The sequence below is a fragment of the Natator depressus genome, chromosome 11 (genome assembly GCF_965152275.1).
Source record: "Natator depressus isolate rNatDep1 chromosome 11, rNatDep2.hap1, whole genome shotgun sequence".
Taxonomy (NCBI): Eukaryota; Metazoa; Chordata; order Testudines; family Cheloniidae; genus Natator; species Natator depressus.
Genome location: NC_134244.1, coordinates 12,707,465 through 12,729,123, shown reverse-complemented (window position 1 = coordinate 12,729,123; position 21,659 = coordinate 12,707,465). Strand labels below are relative to the sequence as shown.

The 21,659-nt window shown below is 43.6% G+C and overlaps 1 protein-coding gene across 1 annotated transcript in view; it reads left to right on the top strand.

Annotated features, from left to right (window-relative positions):
- Positions 1 to 21,659, top strand: part of ITGB5 (integrin subunit beta 5) — a 115,476-nt gene that overhangs the window by 25,207 nt on the left and 68,610 nt on the right. The window contains exons 4-5 of the mRNA XM_074967176.1: positions 8,080 to 8,329; positions 15,458 to 15,626. Of these exons, the coding sequence (XP_074823277.1) occupies positions 8,080 to 8,329; positions 15,458 to 15,626 (419 nt within the window). The remainder of the gene's footprint in view (positions 1 to 8,079; positions 8,330 to 15,457; positions 15,627 to 21,659) is intronic.

The window sequence follows — 21,659 nt, the reverse complement described above, 5'->3', positions numbered from 1 at the left end:
GCTGTCTTTACTTGTACAACTCCTAGGCGAAGGGTGCTTTAGAAACACCTATGCTAGATAGATATACTACATATAACGTGTCTTTGGGGTTGCTGTGAACTGGTCTCTGTTTGTTTGCATGGCAGATCAATAGAAATGAGCATTCCAAAATAGAGACTTAGGGTAGCGTGTGCGCTGCATCTCTAGGAGGCACAGCCCGCAGCACAGTGGGAGGCAAAAATGATTTTAGTCCATCTTTGTGCTCTCTCTGTTCTGGGCTGGCTGGAGGCCAGTGCAGCCCCTGATGTAAACTAGCTACCCCAGGGGTTGCTCTAAGTTAAACCTGCTCTGCCTGGGCTGCTAATGGGCATCTGTGTTACCTGAACAGTCTAGAATCCACATAGTTTTCAGTGCTATAGGGGCTTATCTTTGCCTTTGGTGCACCCACTACTCCAGGGGGATTGTGTAGTGGTGCCTACCCAGTGTCTGAGCGGAGGAAATTCTTCCCCAGCCAGCTACAGGGCTTTCCCAGCACCTGTATGCTGGCACAGCAGGGTATAGGGACCATTACAGGGAGGAATAATTCTGGATGTTTGTAATGGGATCTCCCACTTTCATTCTTTTCCATTAACGTTGAGCAGGATCCCATCTCATTTAGGACTAATGATTTCCTAATCCTGTAGGTTAGCATCTCCTGTGGAAATTACATATTAATCCTTATGTAAGAGTTTGAGTTCTGATGGTTTCACTTAATGGCAGGACAATAAATATGAAACAGAAAGGAAACAGCATTGTCTGGACTTTGCATGTGCTTCCAATTTTGTGTTACATCAGGAAACTTTGCATAAGTGTCTTAATACTTTGAAGATGAATCAACGTGTCTGTATCTTTGACTAGTAACTAGAAGCAGAACAGAGTAGATAGTTGGGAGGTATCAATCTCCAATCTGATCTATCCTTCTGACTCTCTCAAGGTATTTCTAATGTCCTAATACCAAATTTTCAAATCTCAGTGTGTAAAGTTAGATCCTAAATCTCGAGGCAGGCTCCTAGTTCAAAGTGGGATAACTCCACTGACTTTATAGGAGTCACTCCAGATTTACAGACATAGAAGGGGCATCAAAGTCAGGTGTGCAGTTTTTAACACCATGGTTTAAAGCTTGTCTCTAGCATTAATGCACCGTGCCCTGGTTGGCTATCAGAAATGTGAATGGTGGGGACATAGAGATGGAATTAAAAATATAAAATAGAATGCATGTTTTATTGGCCATTTAGCCCTAAGCCTTACGAAATAGGACTAAGAGCGCTTTTGGGAGAATAGTTGCATTTCAGGGTACCTAGAAAGATTGTCACATGCTAAATAAACAAGACAGATGCTTTCTCCACATTAAAGCCCAATGTATATAAATCTTCCTCTGCTCATTTTTACAGCAGTGAGGAGAAAAATTGCTGAGGTTTCATTCTTAAGTCAGGTAAAAGCAGTCTTTCTAGTTCTCAAATGAACTGTTTGAGACAATGTATCAGCAGTGTTCCTTAATTCAGGTTTAGGGAAAGTTTAAAATCAAAGCTCTGGGGGTTGTGGATTATTCCTGGGGGTGAAACTGTCTAGGAGTAATGGAGTGGGAAAGATGGACCAGTGTGCATCGGCGGTAACTCCATTGAAATCGATGGATTTATTAGAGTGAGAGGAGATTTGGACCCAGTATCTCACTCCTTCTCAAGGCAAGTCTTTCATAGATTAATTGATTCCTATATTTTAAGGCCAAAAGTGACCACTAAATCATCTAGTCTGACCTCCAGCATAACCCAGGCCATAGAATTTCATCCAATTACTGCTGTATTGACCCTCTTCTTGAGAGGAAGTGTGGTTTGCAAACTGAGATCAAAAAGGTAATTGCATCTCCATGTTCAAAGGTGTAGGTTGCAAGGGTCAAGAAGAAGTGTTGTTCCTTCATGTACAGACAGCATTGTTCAAGTGGCTAGGTATATTTAAAGGGGTTTTCTCCTTTCTCAGTGACTACTGCAGGGGTAAGGACACCTGATATAACAGACTAATCATCTGATCCTATACTGCAACTTCTGTGTTCCTCCATTTTTGAGGGATTTGAATAAGTTCTTTAAAACGTAAGTGTGGCAATATGATCTAATAGAAAGAGCTGGTGACTGGGAGTCAAAACTTAAAAGGGCTTATACTTAAAGGTGCTTTCCCTGACTTGCTGTGGATTGTTGAACTTGTCACTTAAAATCTGTTTCCCTCTGCCAGATTCTTCCCTCTTATTTGGATGCATTTCAGAATCTGGGCCCCTAGTGTCACCTTACCATAGTGTTTCTATGAGCTTTAAGTAGAGTTTGTAAAGGGTTTTGAGGTCTTACGATGAAAGGGATCATTTTAGTGCAAGATGTTGTTAGTGGTGGGGTGACACTGGGTGGGAGTGGAAGCAACCAGCGCTATGTTAGTCCCAGCTGAATGGATGAAAGCAATTCCATGTGCAGGTTGTTATTAAAATACTTTCACAGATTGTTGCTATATGCGTGGTGCTTTAGAAATGCAGCCCCTGATCTTGCAAACAATGACATGCTTAGTTTGCAGACTTCAGTGGGACTGCTTGCACAGTGTAAAGTTTAAGCACATGGGTAAATGTTAGTAGGATTAAGAAAAGGAGTACTTGTGGCACCTTAGAGACTAACCAATTTATTTGAGCATAAGCGTTCGTGAGCTACAGCTCACTTCATCGGATGCATACTGTGGAAAGTGTAGAAGATCTTTTTATACACACAAAGCATGAAAAAATACCTCCTCCCACCCCACTCTCCTGCTGGTAATAGCTTATGTAAAGTGATCACTCTCCTTACAATGTGTATGATAATCAAGTTGGGCCATTTTCAGCACAAATACTTGATTTGTGAGAGTGATCACTTTAGATAAGCTATTACCAGCAGGAGAGTGGGGTAGGAGGAGGTATTTTTTCATGCTTTGTGTGTATAAAAAGATCTTCTACACTTTCCACAGTATGCATCCGATGAAGTGAGCTCTAGCTCACGAACGCTTATGCTCAAATAAATTGGTTAGTCTCCAAGGTGCCACAAGTACTCCTTTTCTTTTTGCGAATACAGACTAACACGGCTGTTACTCTGAAACCTGTTAGTAGGATTGTAGCCATAGAGAAGACTTGTTCCCTGCCTTGAGATCTACAGTTGTGGACTTATTCTTCAGTTATTTGGGTTATAAATACCCTGGGTGAAATCTTGGCCCCATGGAAGTCAATCCCAAAGCTCCCACTGATTTCAACTGAGACAGAATTTCACCCTATGACTGTAAAGTCCATATGCTTCTCTAGAAGAGAGAAGAACACCATGCGAAAACTGCTCTTCGTGCACAAAGGAAAATCCTTTTACCAACTGGAGAGAAAAAACCTGCTTGTTAACAGTTTTAGGGAGGAGTGGGGAAAAGGCTATTCTTTAGCTAAGCCTCCTGTCACATCAATCACTTCCACTGAATGCATATTTAGTGCTGCAGGTGAAATTGTTACTCAGAAGAATCTCGCTTAATGCAGGGAATAAGGAAAGGATTGTAGCTTTAAATAAATGTTAATGATTAAAACATCTCTTGCTCTCTAGGGAAGAGATGGAAGCCATTAATGTGTCTGAAGATTAAACAGACTTGGAATGAGTTGTACTGTGTATTTAATGTACAGTAGTTGTGACAGATCTTAAATTATCATAGGTGATGGTGTGAAATTAAATGCATATAATTAAAGTGCCTTCAGTTTGTGTGCATCTCTTCAACAAGAGAATTGAGAACCCCAGGATCAAGTGGTCAAATGCCACCTCGCGGATTGTGCAGTATTCCCCTTCCCTTCCATGTACAGAACCGCTTCTTCCTGCAGCAGTTGAACATGTTAGAACGGTGGGATAATTTTTGTGGCTGAGTTTAAAAGGTTTCATTCAAATTGGTTAGGTCCAAAACTTTGTTTCTGAAAAGGCTGAATGTTTCAGCAGGAAATTCGTTCTGATTCTCACTTAGATGTTCCTGTTTTTTCCCATTTAAAACTGATCCTTAGGGCACTAAATTCAAACAGCCACGTCTGCAATTGGGGGCATCTGTTCTCCCACCCACCCCTTCAGTGTTGATAGGTATTGCACACGTATCATTTTCCCTTTACCACCTCTCCCCACCAATATATATTTTTGGTAGCATGTTACGTTTAGCTGATCAAACATAGCCATCCTGAGAACTTTGTTTACTTGTAGGCCCTATGCAAATTCATGCCCTGTGGTGTAATGGCTTTCCAGCGCTACAGAAAGAAAATGGTATTTAAACAGAAACTTGGATTGGATGGGGGGAGTAGTTACTAGTATAGCATGCAGCCTCTTTGATACTCTTCGGCTTTGGCTTTTATGAGGCTTTTAGTGACACAGAAGTGTAGCTGATGTTTGTCTGTTTGTCGGCAGGAGAGAGCTCTCCCACCAGCAAAAAACTTCCACCCCCAACGAGCGCAGCAGCTTTGTCGGCAGGAGAACGCTCCTGCCGACAAAGCACTGTTCACACCGGTGCTGCTTTTTGTCAGTAAAAATTTTGTCATTCAGGGTGTGGGGTTTTTTTAACGCTCCCTGAACGACAAAAGTTTTGCAGAGGAAGTGCCAGTGTAGACACATCGTTTGTTTTAGAAGCTGTTATCTAGTAGCTACAACCTATAATGCAATTGTTAATATAGAAACTGCCCTTCTTTAATAGCTATGCCTTTATCAGGAACTCTTCCTATGCAAGCCCCAGGGCAAAGCAGTTACATGTAATAAAAGGGGCCCTGCTTTGGAAGTATCTCTTGAACTAGAGCTGTAGGGAAATAATTTAAATAGCTGTGGCTCCTAAACCAAGCTGCGAAATCTGAGTCTCCTCCTGGTTTTACCCATTGAATTAAATGGAGTTAGTCCAGTGAAAGAGAGGAGAATCTAGGATCTACACTGCTTGACAGTGATGCTTCATAACAAGCATAGGTACCAGGTTTTGCGCAGCTCCACGCGTGTTTGCCCACCAGTGATAAGACACTAAGGGCATGTCTACACAGCCCGTAGCAGGTTGGCAGACTTGGGCTTGCACTACCGCACTAAAAATACAAATGTTGACCTGGGCTGGGAAGCTCGCTGCCACGGGCTGTGTAGAATACTTGCAAACCTAGACCAGCATCTCGACAGTTTTATCATCGGTGATTTGTTAGTCTCTAAGGTGCCACAAGTACTCCTTTTTTTTTTGCGAATACAGACTAACACGGCTGCTACTCTGAAACCTGATCTTATGACTGTCCTCGTAAGAGACAAAGTGTATAGTATCTTCGCTCAATGAGTGGTAGAAACCCAACTGGGATCTATTTTCCTCCCAAACAAACAAGAAATGCAACATACATTTTTCCAGAGGATCTCTAGGACTACACTCCCAAGATGATGCTTTCCTTCTCTCTCAGTCCGACCATCTGAGCTTTGCCTTTCTTCTTTTACCACTCCTTCAGGTCATAGGGAAAATTCATCAGGATAGGGCACAAGTCATTTTCATCACCCCTATTTGGCCCAGATAATTTTAGTTCCCAAATCTCCTTCTAATCAGCATCGAGTACTTTCCTAATCTCTTGACCCACAAGAAGAGCAGGATCAAGCATTCCAACCCTAAAGCGCTTCATCTCATGGCTTGGTTTTTGAACAGGCATTGACACCAGAACATTCTTGCTCTGAAGCTGTACCAAACCATCCTTAAGAATAGCAGGAAAGGTTCTACTAGGAAATAGAAGCGTTTGTCCATCTGGACACAGCAGAAATACTTATCTCCTGAGTCAGCAGATATTCCCCTTATTTTGGACTATCATCTTTCTCTCAGAATGGCTGGGCTTTCCCTCAGTTCTGTTCGAGTCCACTGGGCAGTAATGAGTGTGTTCCATCCACCATCAGATGGTAATTTAATTTTCACTCGGCTGTTAATTAACAGATTCTTGAAGAGTCTAATCAGAAGCTTCTTGCTAGTAAGGAAACTTACTCCTCAGTGGGATCTAAACCTTTTACTTTCAGCAGTCACTCAGCCTCACTTTGAACCATTAGCTATATGTTCCATGTCTCAATTGTCAATGAAAGTTGCATTCCTTATGGCTATTACTTCAGCCAGGAGGGTAGGTGAGCTGGTAGCCCTCATGGCAGATCCTCCATACACTTGTATTCCATAAGGACAAAGTCTCTTTACAACTACATCCGAAACTGACCCTCAGAGTAGTTTTGGAGTTTCACATAAACCAGCCAATCCACTTACCTGTGTTTTGTTTTTTTTTCCCCAAAACCACATTCATCTGAGCAGGAGAGGAGACTTCATTCCCTCAGTGTATGTTGTGCTCTTGCCTGCAAAGGACAAAAGCAATCAGAAAATCACCTAGGCTGTATTTCACTATAGCAGAATGAGTCAGAGGTCAAGCTGTAGTCTCCCAGAGGATCTCTAAATGGATCTTGGGCTGTATCCTGCTCTGTTACCCAATTGTTGCATCTTCCTCCCCCTCATGGATTGAGGGCTTATTCTACAAGAACTCAAGCAACTTCAGTGGCATCGCTTTAGGAAGTACCTTTACTTGACATTTGCAGGTCAGCCAAGTGGAGTTCCATCCACACGTTTGCGAGACGTTCTGCACTAGAATCTAACTCCTCCACTGATGCATCCTTTGGGACAGAGGTCTCCAAATGACTCTGCTGTCTGCATCCTCACATCCTCCTCCAACTTGAGTACTGCCTGTCAGTGACCCACAGTGGAATACACATTGGGACAAGCACTCAAAGAAGAGGAAGTTACTTACCTTGTGGCAACTGGAGGTTCTTTGAGATGTGTGGTTCCTGCCTGTATTCTACTTCCCGCCCTCCTTTCCTTCTACTTCGGATCTTTATTGGATTTAATTGGGGAGGTGGTCAGTATGCTCTGCCCTTTATGCACTCAACATTGAGGAGGCCAAAAGTGCATGCGCGATCCAATGAACACTGCTTGCAAGAATTCTACAACTTGCGGTGCATGGAGTGCATGCACACACCCACAGTGGAATACAGATCGGGGCCACATATCTCAAAGAACTTCCAGTTACCACAGGTAAATACATTGCTCTTATAACTACAGCAGTCTTCTCTCTAATTCATCTCTCCTCCACTCCCAGTCTATCCAAAATGCCGCTGACATGATCCCTTCTCATGATCAGAGAGACTGGCCAGGTCTCCTCCTTTCTTTAATCTCTTTATTGACTTGTCTTCTGCATAAAGTCCAGACTTCTTGTTTTCTTCTCCTTGTCTACATCTCTTGCCCTCCTTTCCTCCCACACTTTTCTCACTCCTTCTGTTCCACTGAAGATTCTTTCTGGACCATTCCGTTTGTCTCTTTTGCCCATACCCACCTTGTTCCTTCATTGACTATGCCCATTCTATTTTGAACAGACCGCCAAACAAGGTTTGCCAAGGTCCCTATTTCGATAGCCTTCTAAAAGTCTGCTCTATTCCATGAAGCATCTCAGCTGTGATCCATGCTGCTTCCTTTTCTTTCTGTATTGTTTTGGACCCAAGTGTGTATCTAGATTATAAGCATTTTGGTGTTTGTTTGACACAATATATACAGTGCTGCATATACTTAGGTGCTACCTAAACTAAAAATGAGGGACTCCTCACTTCCCTCACCAAAACTATATGTAGATACAGACTAGAGTAACATTTCTCAGTTCATATACATGGGAATGGATTTACAAAAAGACATGTTTAGCCTCCTTTCCCTCTCCCCTTTCTTGCTTATCTCCAGCTATTTCTGTGGTCAGTTTAGGGAAGGAATGGTATACATGTTGGAATGGGCTACAGCAAGAAAAGTGTGCTATCTGGATTTTGCATATATCAGTTTCACTTTGAAACAGGAAACTTTGCAGAACAGCTCCTATTTTCAACATGAATCCTTATGTCTATTGCTGTTGATGGTTACACTGATCTATTAGAAGCAGAATAGATATGGACCCAGATTCAAAAGAGTGTGTGTTGTGGCAGGGGACTCTTTCTACAATGCAGTTCTTCTCAGTGCCTCTGTTCTGTTCCTGTTGTTCTGTTCCTGCAGGTGACAAGACCTCCTTCCGAGTGCAGGTTCGTCAGGTAGAAGACTATCCTGTGGATTTGTATTATTTGATGGATCTCTCGCTATCCATGAAGGATGACCTGGATAACATTCGGAATCTGGGAACCAAGCTGGCTGAGGAGATGAGAAAGCTCACCAGCAATTTCCGGCTGGGGTTTGGGTCGTTTGTGGACAAAAATATTTCTCCTTTCTCCTACACAGCTCCGCGATATCAAAACAATCCCTGCATAGGGTAAGTGTTCTCTGGAGCCCCACTGACCAGTTGTGGTGCAGGCTTCAGGTGGGGGTGGGGGGGATGCAGGCTGAGGGAGGTAGTGTTTCCTAGTGGATAGAGCACTGGACTACATCTTGGGAGACCCGGATCTATTCCTGGCTCTGCTACTGGCCTGCTGGGTGCCTAGGGCAAGTCACTTCCCCGCTGTGTGACTTCTCTGCTCAGTTTCCCCATCTGTAAAACAGGGGTAGTAATACATACCTTAGTTTGAGCTCTACTGATGAAAAGTGCTATATAAGAGCTAGGCGGTATTATTATTTATTATTATTAGGCTGGCATATGTCCTGTAGAGTAGAGATGCCAGGCAGTTTTCTTCATTGTTGGCAGCATCCTTTGTTTTATGGTGACTTGCGTGATCTTTCACATTTGCAAGATTGAGAACACCCTGCCACAGCTCTCTGGCTAGCTGCATGCACTATGTTAGTGATCCTGCTGGATGAAATGCCGTGTCTACTTCGGGTGATTATGGGACTACTGCAGGCAACTGCTCCATCAGCATGCATCAGTTGCTAGCTGCGTCTTCTTGCTGACTTTTCTTTGACAATGGTTCCATAAGATCCTTTCTTTCCATTTGGGTTACAATACTGAGCATTGTTTAGGAACTGAGCAAGCAAATACAGCTCACTGTTTTTCTTTACAATGCATTTATATTCAGGGATAGCACTCGGTCCAATCAGCAAAATTCCAATATGGATTTTAACTCGCCCTTCTTCCCCTCCAACTTCATGATGGTTAAGCTCTGTCATTCTTTCAGGCACATCTCCAGTTATGGAAAAATACAATATAAGGAGTCTTTCCACTGGCTTTGATGAGCATTTTTGTCTCAGGCCCTATGTAATTCCACCAAAAAATACTCTGTCCGTTGCCCACCTACGTAATTCTCATTGCAGGTTCAGTGGTGTTCTCCTGGGCCATTATTGAAAGATTTGATTTGTTGTTGCTGTTTTAGAGTCAGCTGGATTACACACATTTATGTCCAGATTTTCAGAGGGGCTGAGCACCCACAGCCACACTGTTGTAATGCTCTAGTGCTATACTAAGAAGGACAGCTTTTTACAGCTCAGGAGCAGCAGAACATCAAGATGTGCAAAACCCCCACTTTATAACAGACTCTTCAGTGCAGTTGGATGCTCAGATGAAGGAGCAGACATAGGTGTGGTTGGAGCAAAGGACCAGGAGGCAGGAACTTCTGAATTCTAATCCTGCCCTGACACTGACTCACTCTGTGGCCCTCGACAAATCACTTCAGCTTCTTTGCCTCCCCTTCCTTATCTTTAAAATGGAGACCACATTAATACTTGCCTACCTTACAGGGGTATTGGGAGGACTGGTCTTAGGAGGACTAATGTATGCTTCTGAAGTATTTTGAAGATAATGGGCTAGAAACTGTTGCTATTTTTTTTTTCATTCTTTAATGATGATGCTGGGTATGGAGCGGGTGGAGAGAGCATGGTTGGAGTCCAGAAGCTATTGCTCATCCATACAGCTCAGTTGTTAGCTCTGCAGTCATTTCAGAGCCTTCCTTGCTCTGGTTTGCTCTGCCTAGAGACTCTGGGCCTGAAATCTTCCATCTACACCAGTGTAAAATAGAGTAAATTTGTAGAATTATACCAGAGGAAGACTGGTCTAAGTGAGAGAAGAATCAGGCCCTTAGAGTCTGGCTTGGCAGAAAAGGAGGGACATGTTAGTGCATTTTCTCACAGGAATTTTGTTTATTTGCTGGACATGTGAACACCCTCTGGCCATCAAACCCCCTCCCCCATTTGTTTTGGGGGCACCAACTATATGTGGTGTTGTGCTATTGTGAAAAAGGCCAGACGCTCCTGCTTTAGACACGTGGGGTGAGATTTTCAAAAGTGCTCAGCATTAAACTAACACTCTCCCATTAAAGTCAATGATAAAACTCCAATTTACTTCAGTGGGAGTAGTGTTAGATCAATTCAGAGCACTTCTGAAAATCCCACCCACGGCAACTCTTGACCCCTTGACCATGAAAATGCCAAGAACAGTTGTGTTCCTGGAGCCAGCAGTGTCTGGGAAAACTTTTGGTTGGTCAATGCTTCACATTAGTAGACATGTTTTCATATGTGTAGCTTCCAAATTAATTGTGATGGTCTGAGGATGTGCTGTTCCCATCTGGATTATCTCACTCAGGGCCAGGAGTCGACTCAAAGTGGGTGAACTGTTCTTATGAGCTTCTGCTCTCTTAGGCCAAAGACCATAAAAGAACAACATTTCTTGTGAGATTTTGGCACCATCCAACTCTTAACTGAAAAACATTTGCTGTCTATTTTGGGTTTGATTTGGAACCAAAATTACAGGTCTGGCTTCAGAACCGTGGGTGCGAATGTGAACTGCAATCCTCAATTCAAAGATGAGATGAGATGTTTTGGCTGGCCTCTAACAATGAAGCTTTTGAAGGGGGGGGGCAGTAATGTCAGGTGGTCATTGAAGGCATGTTGAATGGCTTGTGAGAGTGGGTGTGCTGATGCAACAACTCCCTCCTTGGCGAGGTGGAGCACTGCACCAGAGTTCACTCAATCTGTCAGGACAGTCAGTCATCTCCTCTTGCCTGAATCTCTGTGGTAGTCCCAATCGGGCAATGAAGGGTGTTAGCCTCAGGCCTGCTGCGGTGTGTGGGTTTCCCCCTTATAATTGGCGAGGTCAATGGGTCCTTGTGCTTGGGGGGTCTGGAAACCCCTTCAGTTCTTATGTCTCCCAAGGATCCAGTAGGGGATGAGGCCTGCCAATTCCACTGGGTTCCAGCTCAGGGCCCTTAAACTAGGCAGGCAGAATCAGGCCTCAGCAACTCCTCGCACTGTGCCCTGAGCTCCTTCCTACCTCCCTTGGTTTCTGTAGGCTTCTCCAGCTCATAGATGTGATTGTCCCTTCTCTGGGCAGCTTTTCAGTCTGTTGCTGGCTGGAATTTCCTTCTTTAGCCTGTTTGCTCCTCTGGCAGCCGCCCCACCTAGGGTGACCAGATGAAACAGACAAAATATCGGGACACATGGGGGAAGCAAAAAAGAAAAAAAAGAAAGAAACGCTGTAGCGGCCAAAGCCTCAATATCAGCCGTGCATCAGTCGGGACGCAGGACAAAGAACTAAAAATCGGGACAATCGATTTTATCGGGACGTCTGGTCACCCTAACCCCACCCCTCTGCTCTCCAGATCTTTTATTCTCCCAGCTGCTGTGGGGCTGCCAATCAGGGTTGGCTGGCAGTTCCTGCGTTAGCCCCTGGGTTGCCAGGCCAGAATAGGGTATATACACCCCAGGACAGGTTGGTTCTCATGCCCATTAAATGTTGGTGTAACTCCATTGACGTCAATATCCTTACACCAGATTTAAGATTTGACTGTAGGGATACACTTTGGAAAATTAATCCAAATTAACTAACAGTGTGAATTTAAAGTGGATTAGCTAAACCGCATTAAACCCTTGTGTGGAGGCACTTATTCAGAATTAAAGTGGCCTTCATTCAATGTAGCTTAAAGTAAAGTATCCTGTGTTGCCAACTTTGGGATGCTGATGCAGCGAAAACCACACTGGCTGAGGATGAACGCTTGGCTCTGGGGATGAATGTTTTCACTCTGAAGGCTGTCCTGGGTCACTCAGTCAAAGCCCATGCTTCTGAATGCTGTGCTCACCTGCTGCAGTTGACAAGGCTCCAGGGCATAGGGATGGCTTATTGCCACCATGATATGGGATACCCAGGGCTTTCTACTTTCCCCCTGCAATCTGAGCACTGCCTGGAGCGTACATGCTCAGCCATCTTCACTGCCATTGTCTCACATTTCTGGCAGGTTGGGGAAGGGATTTAAATCAGATCTGCAAGAGCTTGTTGAGGTACAGATAAGGTACGATTAAATGAATTATATCCAGTGAAATGCAGTGCTAATGAAAGAGACATTGGGAGGGTGAAGGGGGAATAAGAGGAAGGGGAACTGAGTGTGCAGTGAGAAGTTGCAAACTGTTGCAGTCCTTTAATTAAATCAGCCTAGAGCTGCTGCCTTCTTCTTTCCCATCGTGCGCACATTCCTGTTAGATCGGACTATCTTTATATCATAACATTCTTCACCTTTATGAGGTGTCCGAAGCAGCTGTGGGGGGTTGGGAAGAGATTTAAGAGGCATTGAGAAATCTGAGTGGTTTGGCTGGAATGCCTGCTTCAGGGCTGTTCTTTCTCCTCTTGTCTATTCATTTGTTTTCCTCTGGATCGCCATTGTACCCTGATTGCTGCCATAGAAGTGGATTGCATTGCCATGTTTACCTTGCAGAGCACAGGTCGTTTGCTTATTAGGGAGTTAGGTCTTTTCGGTTGGCTGTGTTTAGACACATGTAAAAAATCCCGAGCTCTCTGCTGACCGGCACCCAAAAAACTGCAGCCAGAAGTGGAACTGGGGGCACAACTGTTTTGCCCCATTCCTGGCTACCCAAAAGCAATAGAGTTCCCACTCTGCAGGCTTTCTGGGTACTGAGTTGCAGATGGTTTCTGGAGCAGGATTTAGAGATTGCAACTGATGTGGGGTGGCCCGTTTCTTTCAGCGCTTACTGTGCTGAGCTGGGTATGAGCTCTGAATCGCCCCAAACTCTGATCGCGCACGCGATGTGTGTGTGTGTGTGAGTAAGTCCGAGCTCTGGTGCTTTTGCAGTGTTAATGTGTGCCTTGTTTTGGGTTACATCCCAAGAGCCAGGATTTGGCCTCTAAGAATATGAACAGACACCCAGCATCACTCACCTGAAGATCTGAATTGTCACAGGGACAGTATTAAAAAACCAGGACCTAGGAAACAATCATTTTTATGCAGCTGGCATGTACAATGTCTTGACATGAACAGTGTAAAGGCTTGGGGAGCATGCGGTGATGATGAATATATGCTATTTATTTCTATTTCCATGGTCTGTTTCTTATTTTGCTGCTGTCTAGAGCCCACATCACTGGCTCAGTCAGGTTCATGTCAACAAGTGACTATCGTAAATTTCCATAAAACTATGTGTAGGGGGAAACGAACACACCCAGTGCTAACTCAGCATCTTCTCGCTGCCCTGATGTGCACTAGCCTGGGGCTCTGGTGATGTGCCAAGATGAGCAGATCTCAAAGGTGAGAGGGTCCTCAGCTGATAGAATCTGCCTTCTAGCCCCCCAGGCATTTTACTCAGAGCCAGCAATAGGAGCCTCTTGCTGAGCCCCAGATAAATCAAGGCTTTGAAGAGCACAAACACCTTGAGTTGCCCCTATAAGTGAATAGGAACCCTGAGCAAAAGCTTGATCACAAGTGATCACACCATGCTATCCCCTGCACATGTAGCAGGCCCCTCTGAGCTGTTGTTTATATCCTCTTTCTTCTCTTCATTCTTCCTGTGCGCCATCATGCATTTTAAATCGGTAGGCAAATGTGTACATACTAACATAAGAATGGCCATACTGGGTCAGACCAAAGGTCCATCTAGCCCAGTGTCCTGTCTTCCGACAGTGGCCAATGCCAAGTGCCCCAGAGGGAATGAACAGAACAGGTAATCACCAAGTAATTCATCTCCTGTCACCCAGCTTCTGGCAAACAGAGGCTAGGGACACCATCCCTGCCCATCCTGGCTAATAGCCATTGATTGGCCTATCCTCCATGAACTTATCTAGTTCTTTTTTTTTAACCCTACAAAGCTAGAAACCTCACTGGATGATTTGTTCCCTTCTGCATGTAGGGTACCCAAGGTAGATGATGTCATTGCACACAATACAATCACTACTATAAAGTGCACTTACGTATGGATATGTACATAGCAGTGTGATAAATACCTGAAGTTCAGTTAAAAGAGCTTATCCTTGGTCCCTGGAGACTGAACATTGTACACCTGCATACATGACTGGCGAGTAAGGAATCTGAATTCTCAGTGGGTTGTGTTAAAAAAGAATCTTCGGCCTATTAAAAGCATCTTTTAAGCTATGTTAAGTCAAATGGTGCCCTGAATATAAAGCTGGCACCAAAGGCCTTTAATTGTTCTCTTGGGTTATTTTACAAGTTAATAATGAATCAGTAAAAGTCTTACTCTCTAGACTCACTTACTTTAAAATCATTGTTTTTTTCCTCCCCTCCCAAACCCCCGTGCATTCACTGTTTTTTCCATGTAATTAACCTAGCACTAAAAGATAGTCTCTGTTTAGGCTGCAGAATGTTAGCTAATTGGGTTTGAAGTTGTTAAACTGTGAAAATCTCCTACCCCAGCAAAACAGGTTGAGAGCTAACGCTGCAGTGCTTACACATGTGATGTGTTTTGTGAGACACAATCAATTGGGCTGAAGATATTAACTCCAATCAGAACCTAGTGCTTGAGCCAAAAGCAGAGTAACATGGTGGAAGTGGCACAGGCGCTGAAGGGCATTCTAATCCCAGCTCTGCCACTGACTTACCCGGGGACTGGGAAAACTGAGATAATAGTTACTCACCTGCCTCAGATTGATGCTGTAGGGATGAATTAGTTCATATCTGTGTGGTGCTTTAAGTGCAATATCAATAATAAGGATGATTATCAATTTGGAAAACTGCTTAGGTGTCATGAATGTCACGTAGTGTAAGCATGTTAGACACCAGGGTGGAAGTGCTCAACCAGGAGTCGGCAGTGTTTCCTAGACATCATGCTAATCTGTGACATCAGCTGGATCCAGAGCCCTGAGCCTTCTGGTTTATCATGCTCAGATCTCTGGTTCATTGCTTTGTTTTGTCTTTCTAATATCACTTACATGGTGCAGCAGCTAGTGTGCTGTAGATTCAAACAGTCCTAAGTGATGAAGCAATCCTAGCCCTATTATACAGGAGCCAAAACTTAACGGCGAAGCCCATGTTTTCAAAAGTGGCCTCTGACTTTGGGTGCCTCAACTTTTGAGTTTTTCCAGGAGTGTTGAGCAACCACAATTCCTGCTCTTTGGGAGGCATTTCTAGTTGAGCATCCAGAACTGGGGGTTATCAAATTGAGAAGCTGCATTGGAACACTTGGCTTTGGGTGACTTGTCTGGGGGGACTTACCTGTGTTAGAACTGGGAACAGAACTCTGCAATTCCTAGCTCCTCATTCTGTCCTATTTCTGCTTCCAGTTACAAGTTATTTCCACACTGTGTCCCATCCTTTGGATTCCGCCATCTCTTGTCCCTCACGGATAAAGTGGACAGTTTCAATGAAGAAGTTCGGAAACAGAAGGTTTCCCGGAACAGAGATGCTCCAGAAGGTGGCTTTGATGCAATCCTGCAGGCTGCTGTGTGCAAGGTGAGTCACTGGTTGCTTGTGCTGCTTGAGTTTTAAAGCACAACAAAAAGGAGGTTTAGGAGCTTTCCTCAACTCTATTCTTGCAATAGAAAAAAGACCTTCAGCATTTGGTGATTTCTTGGAAATCACGATTAAATTTGCAGAGAGTACATAACAAAGATACAGCGGAAAGGGGTTTTTTATTATTATTTTATAGATTTTTATGTATGGAAAACAACCATTAGTATCTTGCATAGTTCAAAGGGATAAAGAATGTGAGTCCTTGCAGATGTGAATTTCGAGCTGTAAGAGTTGATTCCATTGTCAGTTCTGTGGGTGCCCCTATTGAGTATCTTGGAAGAAATCTGCATTCTGTATGCTTGAGTGAAGTGATGGAATTCTTTGAAGTGCCGACAATATACATCTGTGCATAACACACCTGTTGAGTGTGTGTGTGAATCAGATCTTCTTATAATGGCTGGCCTACATTGAGGATAACAGCCAATTAGTGTTACTAGCTAATGGTATAACTCCTTTGACTCAAGCTGTTAAAATCCTGTGCTTTTGGTGCTGAAAGTTCTGAACAATGTAGTGTATTAATTAATCATTAGTGTATTATTTGCTGTGCTCCAACAGCACTTTCAACACTGTACAAAATGTAGAGGGAGACACAATAACTGCTCCAAGGAACTTGAAATCTAGGGGCATGTCTATGCTGCAATAACACGGCCTGATTGCAGTTTAAGTAGACATACCTGGGGTAGCTCTAATCTAGCTCATGTTTCATCGCAGGCTAGTCCCAGTAATTACCCAGGGTTCTGGGCAGGCTTGTGCAGCCCACAATGAAGCATGTTACTGCAGCTTCACTGCTCTGGTACCTGCGTTAGCTAGGTTCAAGTTAGGTTGGGTATGTCTGTTTGAGCTGCAGTCACATCTAGTGGCTGCAGAATAGACAGACTGTAAGAGATGCAACATCTGTAATAACCCAGGCCATGTGTGCGCTCCAGTTTTAGCAAATAGTCTGGAGACCCATTGCTTGCAGAGCTCATGAGACTGGTTATTTTATTAATCTAATATTTAATATTTTGTTGTTGTTTTTAATTCTGTAACCCTGATTTCTTCTGAATATCACCACATCCCTGCCTCCACAGGGCACCAGTGTGTCAGGTTAGTGGTAATGACACTTGCTGTGGGACCTCTGAAGTTTGGAACAAACTTCTGATGGGGAGAATATGTAGCATGTTAGGTAATAGTGTTACATTCCTCTAGGAATTTGTTTTCAGAGATGATAAGAGCATACTTTTGCTAACAGCTAAAGGAGTTTTTTCCTTTAGTTCAAGCAGTGGAGGCCTGTGTTTTTGGTGCTTATGGCCTCAGTTTCACTTCCTACTGGTGACCCCAGGTGGGGTTTTGTTATGATTGTTTAAAATGTGATAATATTTATTCCCTCCATATGGAAAGGATAGCTCTTTGTAGATCCTACTGAGTAAGGGGAGAGGAACTACTGGCTTCTTCTGGAGGTGGGACAGAAGGGGCATGGCACTGACAATCCCTTCCATGCCAGTTAGGAGACCAGGTCAACCAGGGAAGTCAATGCACATTGCACCATCTTGAAATGTGGTGTAAATGGCCAAGTTCCCACTGTGTGGCTGGGATCTCCAGGACACCTCCACTGCTCACAGTGAAGGGACACAATACAAACAATATCAGCAGTCACTTTGGCAGTCGGTATGGGTATCTTCATGTCTTATACATGCGTTTTGCTTGGCATCTGGCTCCTGCACTTCCCGTGTTTCCCTTAATGTTGTCCCAATTACAGGGCCAAGATTTTCAAAAGCGACTAGAGATTTTTAGGTGCCTTGATTTTTGGGTGCCCAACTTTCCTGATGGGCATTTCTGAAAATCAGGCCCCTTTTTAAGGTGTCTCAAGTTGGACACCCACATTTGGAGGCAGTGCTAGTCTCTTTGAATATCTAAATTGTCTAAATATTTAAGTGTATTCAATGCCTAGTACAGTGCTGCTTTTCTGAGTTAGCTGTCTGAGAAGTTCTGTATCCCCGAGTCATTACTCTTTTGGCCGGTCTCATTTCGCTCTTTTTTTTTTAAGATCCTAGAGTGGGAAAGATTTGTACAATAAATACAAACTAATAGCCGTACCAACATCTGGCTTCTTTTTGAAAGATGTTATGGTAAAAATCAACACTGATGGGCTAACTGTCTTAGGCAATGAAAAAGCCAGGCACAATGAGCTTTTATACTGAGGCTAAACTGGCTAGACAGGAATATTAACCAGTCTTCTGTAATTACATTTTCCACTTGCAGCTTTTTGGCTTCCTGCTGTGTTTAATTTTAAAAGTACAAATATTGTCAATGCCTAAGAAGTTTGTGACTCCTACGTTCTATGAAGTGAGCTGCAGGAAGAAAATAAGAGTGATTAGTCCCGATTGCTTGGTTATATATATATTTTCCCTTTGGAAATTTGACTTGAGCAGTACAAAGGGCAAATCACTTAGAAACAAACCCCCAACTCATTGCTTTCCATTCCTCCTCCAATTCATGTCTATACATTTGGTACATAATCTGAAAATCCCACTCTAGGTACCTAAGTTTTAAGGCAATATTTTCAGAAGTGCCTAAGTGACTTAGGAGCACAAGTCCCTTTGAGAGCCAATGGGATTTGTGCTCCTAAATCATATATGTGCTTCTAAAGATCTTATATCACAATAATAAAATGCCCTGTTTTTCTACACGTGTTCACTGGGGGTTCAGAGTGCCCAGTGCATCTGAAAACCAGGCCCCTTTTATTTGGGTGCCTAAATAGGAATTTAGATACTTTAGGCATCCAAGTTTGAAAAATTTGGTATAAGATTTGTTGGTTTTTCATTCTCCAGCAGAGTTCAGAGATCTTGGGATCTGCTAAAATTGCAGTGAAGGCTTGATTTATTTTTTTTACCATTGGAAATACTGGTTTTAGTACAGAAGGCTTGAAGCTCGTTGCTGCTTCATGCTTTCAGTTGTTGCTCCCTCTCTAGAGGAAGCAATGTTGCTTACTCATGGAGTTACGGGCCTGATGCAAACCCCATTGAAACCAATGGAAAAGCTCCTATTGACGTCGCTTGGCTTGAGATCAGACCCTGTATCCCTTCCTTTTGTAAGGTCACCTTTTGTCTCGTGGATATAGATTTTTTTAAAAGGATGTGGGGGGGGAGGGGCACAAATAGATCTCCACGTTTTTTTTTCAAATTGTTAGCTGGGTAGAAATAAACTAAAGTCTGGTTGGATGTTTTTATGATCATAAACGGAGCAGTGTGTTCTGCATTTCATGATAGAAACTAACTACCGAAGAATGACTGGCTGCATGTTTCAGCACTTTTATGATGTAGTTGCTTAAGGCTGTGTGAAATGCTGGTTTCCTCTGAACTGCTTACGTACACTTGGTTGGCTGGCCTTGTGCAGGTTTCACATGTCCTCCTGGTTCCTAGTAGTTCCACCCAGTGCATTGGCAGCCCTACCACAATTTGGTTTTCCTCTCCATTCCCCTCCTATGCATTCCCCGCCCTGAAAGTCTCCTTTCCTGCTCCACACATGCCCTTGCCACCTTTAACTTAGTCAAAGGTTAGTGCCAAAATAAACATATTAAATATATATATGCACTGCTTAAACTTCCCCTGACCTTCCTCTACTTTGGGGAGTATTTAATGGCTTCCTTCCACAAACCTTGGGTCTAGCCCTGCCTGTCCATAACACAAGTCATATATTAGAAAGAGAAGCTAGTTTCATTCCGGGAATAATTGGGAAGCATGTGGCTACTAAAGCCAGATCTGGTAGGAAGCTACAAGAGTTGCACCTTTCCCTGATGTCTTCCCTATCCAGTGAACGGTGAGCCACACCACCAGCAAAGATTCTAGTTAATAGGAATTTTCGTGAAAAACTTACAGTCCATAGGGGGCATCTTTCCCTTTCCAGTTACCATCCGTTTTCTTGCTACAAATAATGTGCATGTCTAATTTTGGCGCCCAATTTGAGACATCTGGGACCTACTCCTCAAAGGTGCTGAATGCCTGCAGCTCCCATTGATTTGCGCTGAAGCTGTGAGGGGATCAGCTTCCCTGAGTATTGGGCCTAGAGGGTTAAAACTGGTGGACGCTATTGAAAATTTAGACCAAGATCTTGAGTGGTTCTGGGCACCTTCAACTGCCACTGAAATTGGTGGGAGCCAGAAGGTGCTTAATACCTCTCAGGATTTGGCCCTTCATGGGTGCTGCTAACCAGGCAGAAAATGGTGTCCTTTTGGAGGACGAGATGGCAGGAGAAGGATGGGTGAAATGGTGGGTTAGGTGATAGCAGCCAGAGAAGGGAATTAAATGCCAAACTTCAGTGTTGTCTAGGGCACCAATGCACTTGTTCAGAGCCCTGCTTTTTGCAAATACAAAAATGAGTGAGCCTGAAAATTAACGCAGCCTCCAACCCTTTCAGGTGATAGATTTTGCTCCTTAGCTAACAAAGGCAACAGGTAAATGGTTAAATATCAACATTTGTTTCTTTTCTTCAAACAAAATCTTGGGCCAGTTTTCTTCTTCCAGGGGACTATGCTTATTATTAATTGGACCAGAAATCTCCAGTGTGATTTGTCTGGCTTAGTACAAAATCTCTTTCCCTTTTTAAAGAAAAGTCATTTTTTAAGTTTCCCTGTGTTTGGCTTAAGCACAAGAATAAGGGAAAATACATTAAAAGAGAATCGGCTCTTGATTTAAAGGTGGTCTCAATAGTCCGATGAATTGAAGCAGCATACTTTTGAATGGCATAATAACCACTTTTTAAATGCAGCCAGTTCTGTCTATGCACACACGTTTCACAGCTAATGAAACTCTAGCTTAATCCTTCCAACCTCATTGGGGTTGTTTTGGACTCAGTCCTGCGAACTATGTCAGCTTTTGACCTCCCAAAGGGATAGAGAAGGGAGGTATCGCAAAGTACTTGAACATCCAATGCTTGATATGGTTTAACATTAAAGTGTTTTTTTTTCACTCCAGTACGTGAGGAGTTGCATGTTGCTGAGAAGTTTTTTTGCCATTTGTCCAAGAGATCAGGTCTGTCGAATGCCTTGTGCTTGCCAGATCAAAAATGCACATTGCAAAATGAGCTGGAATGTGTCTGTTCCAGGACAGTGGGGGTGGGAGAGAGAATGAGTGAGACTGGTGTGTTAGCCACGTGACTGGCAAATATTTGTTCCTACAATCTTATATTCATTGTGTGGCTCTTTAGAAATGCCATTATGAAAACCTCGGGTTAGCAACCATGTCAAAAAGGAGAAATATAAACTGGGAAATTGTTTCTTTGATTGATTGAATTGAAATATTGAAATTACCAGGAAGCTCACCAGAGTTGGATTGCGGTTTTCAGAAGTGCCTAAATCACTCATGAAAACACATGTCTGTCAAAGTCAAGAGAACTTGTGCTCCCAAACTGCTTAGGTGCATTTGAAAATCCCAGCCTTGGACTCCACTGCACCAAAGGGAGAAGCTAAGAGTGGAGGGCCTATTCTGGGACTGTTCTGCCCCAGCATGTATATCTAGGGCTTGTTAGTGCAATCATCTGGGCTTTGAATTGCACCTACATGTAGCCTGGGGTCCATGCAATCCAGGAGCATTGGTGGAATGTGCTGTAACGTTATGGATTAACAACCAGCAACAAAGAATTTTGAAAATGCCATTCTTGCCTTACAGGTGCCCCAAAAAGGGGATCTAAACCTTGATTGTGCTTTTAAAAGCACAGCGGTGCTTTTGTGGGTGGTGCAGAGCTGGAGTGCCTTAGGAGAGGACAGGGAAGCATTTTACATCATGAAGGAAGAATGCCTTCCGGAGCTCCAAAGGATGGGAACATATAGGGTAGAGCACTTCCCCACGCAGTGCCCTGCCTCCATGGGGGAGTGCAGAGGGAGCAGTCCCTGTGCTCTCCTGAGCACAGACTGTAATTGTGTCTGGCCCTTATGCATAAGTAGCAAGGGATACTCCTGGCACTGTTCCGCAGCCCGTACTGCAGGCTCTCGGATGA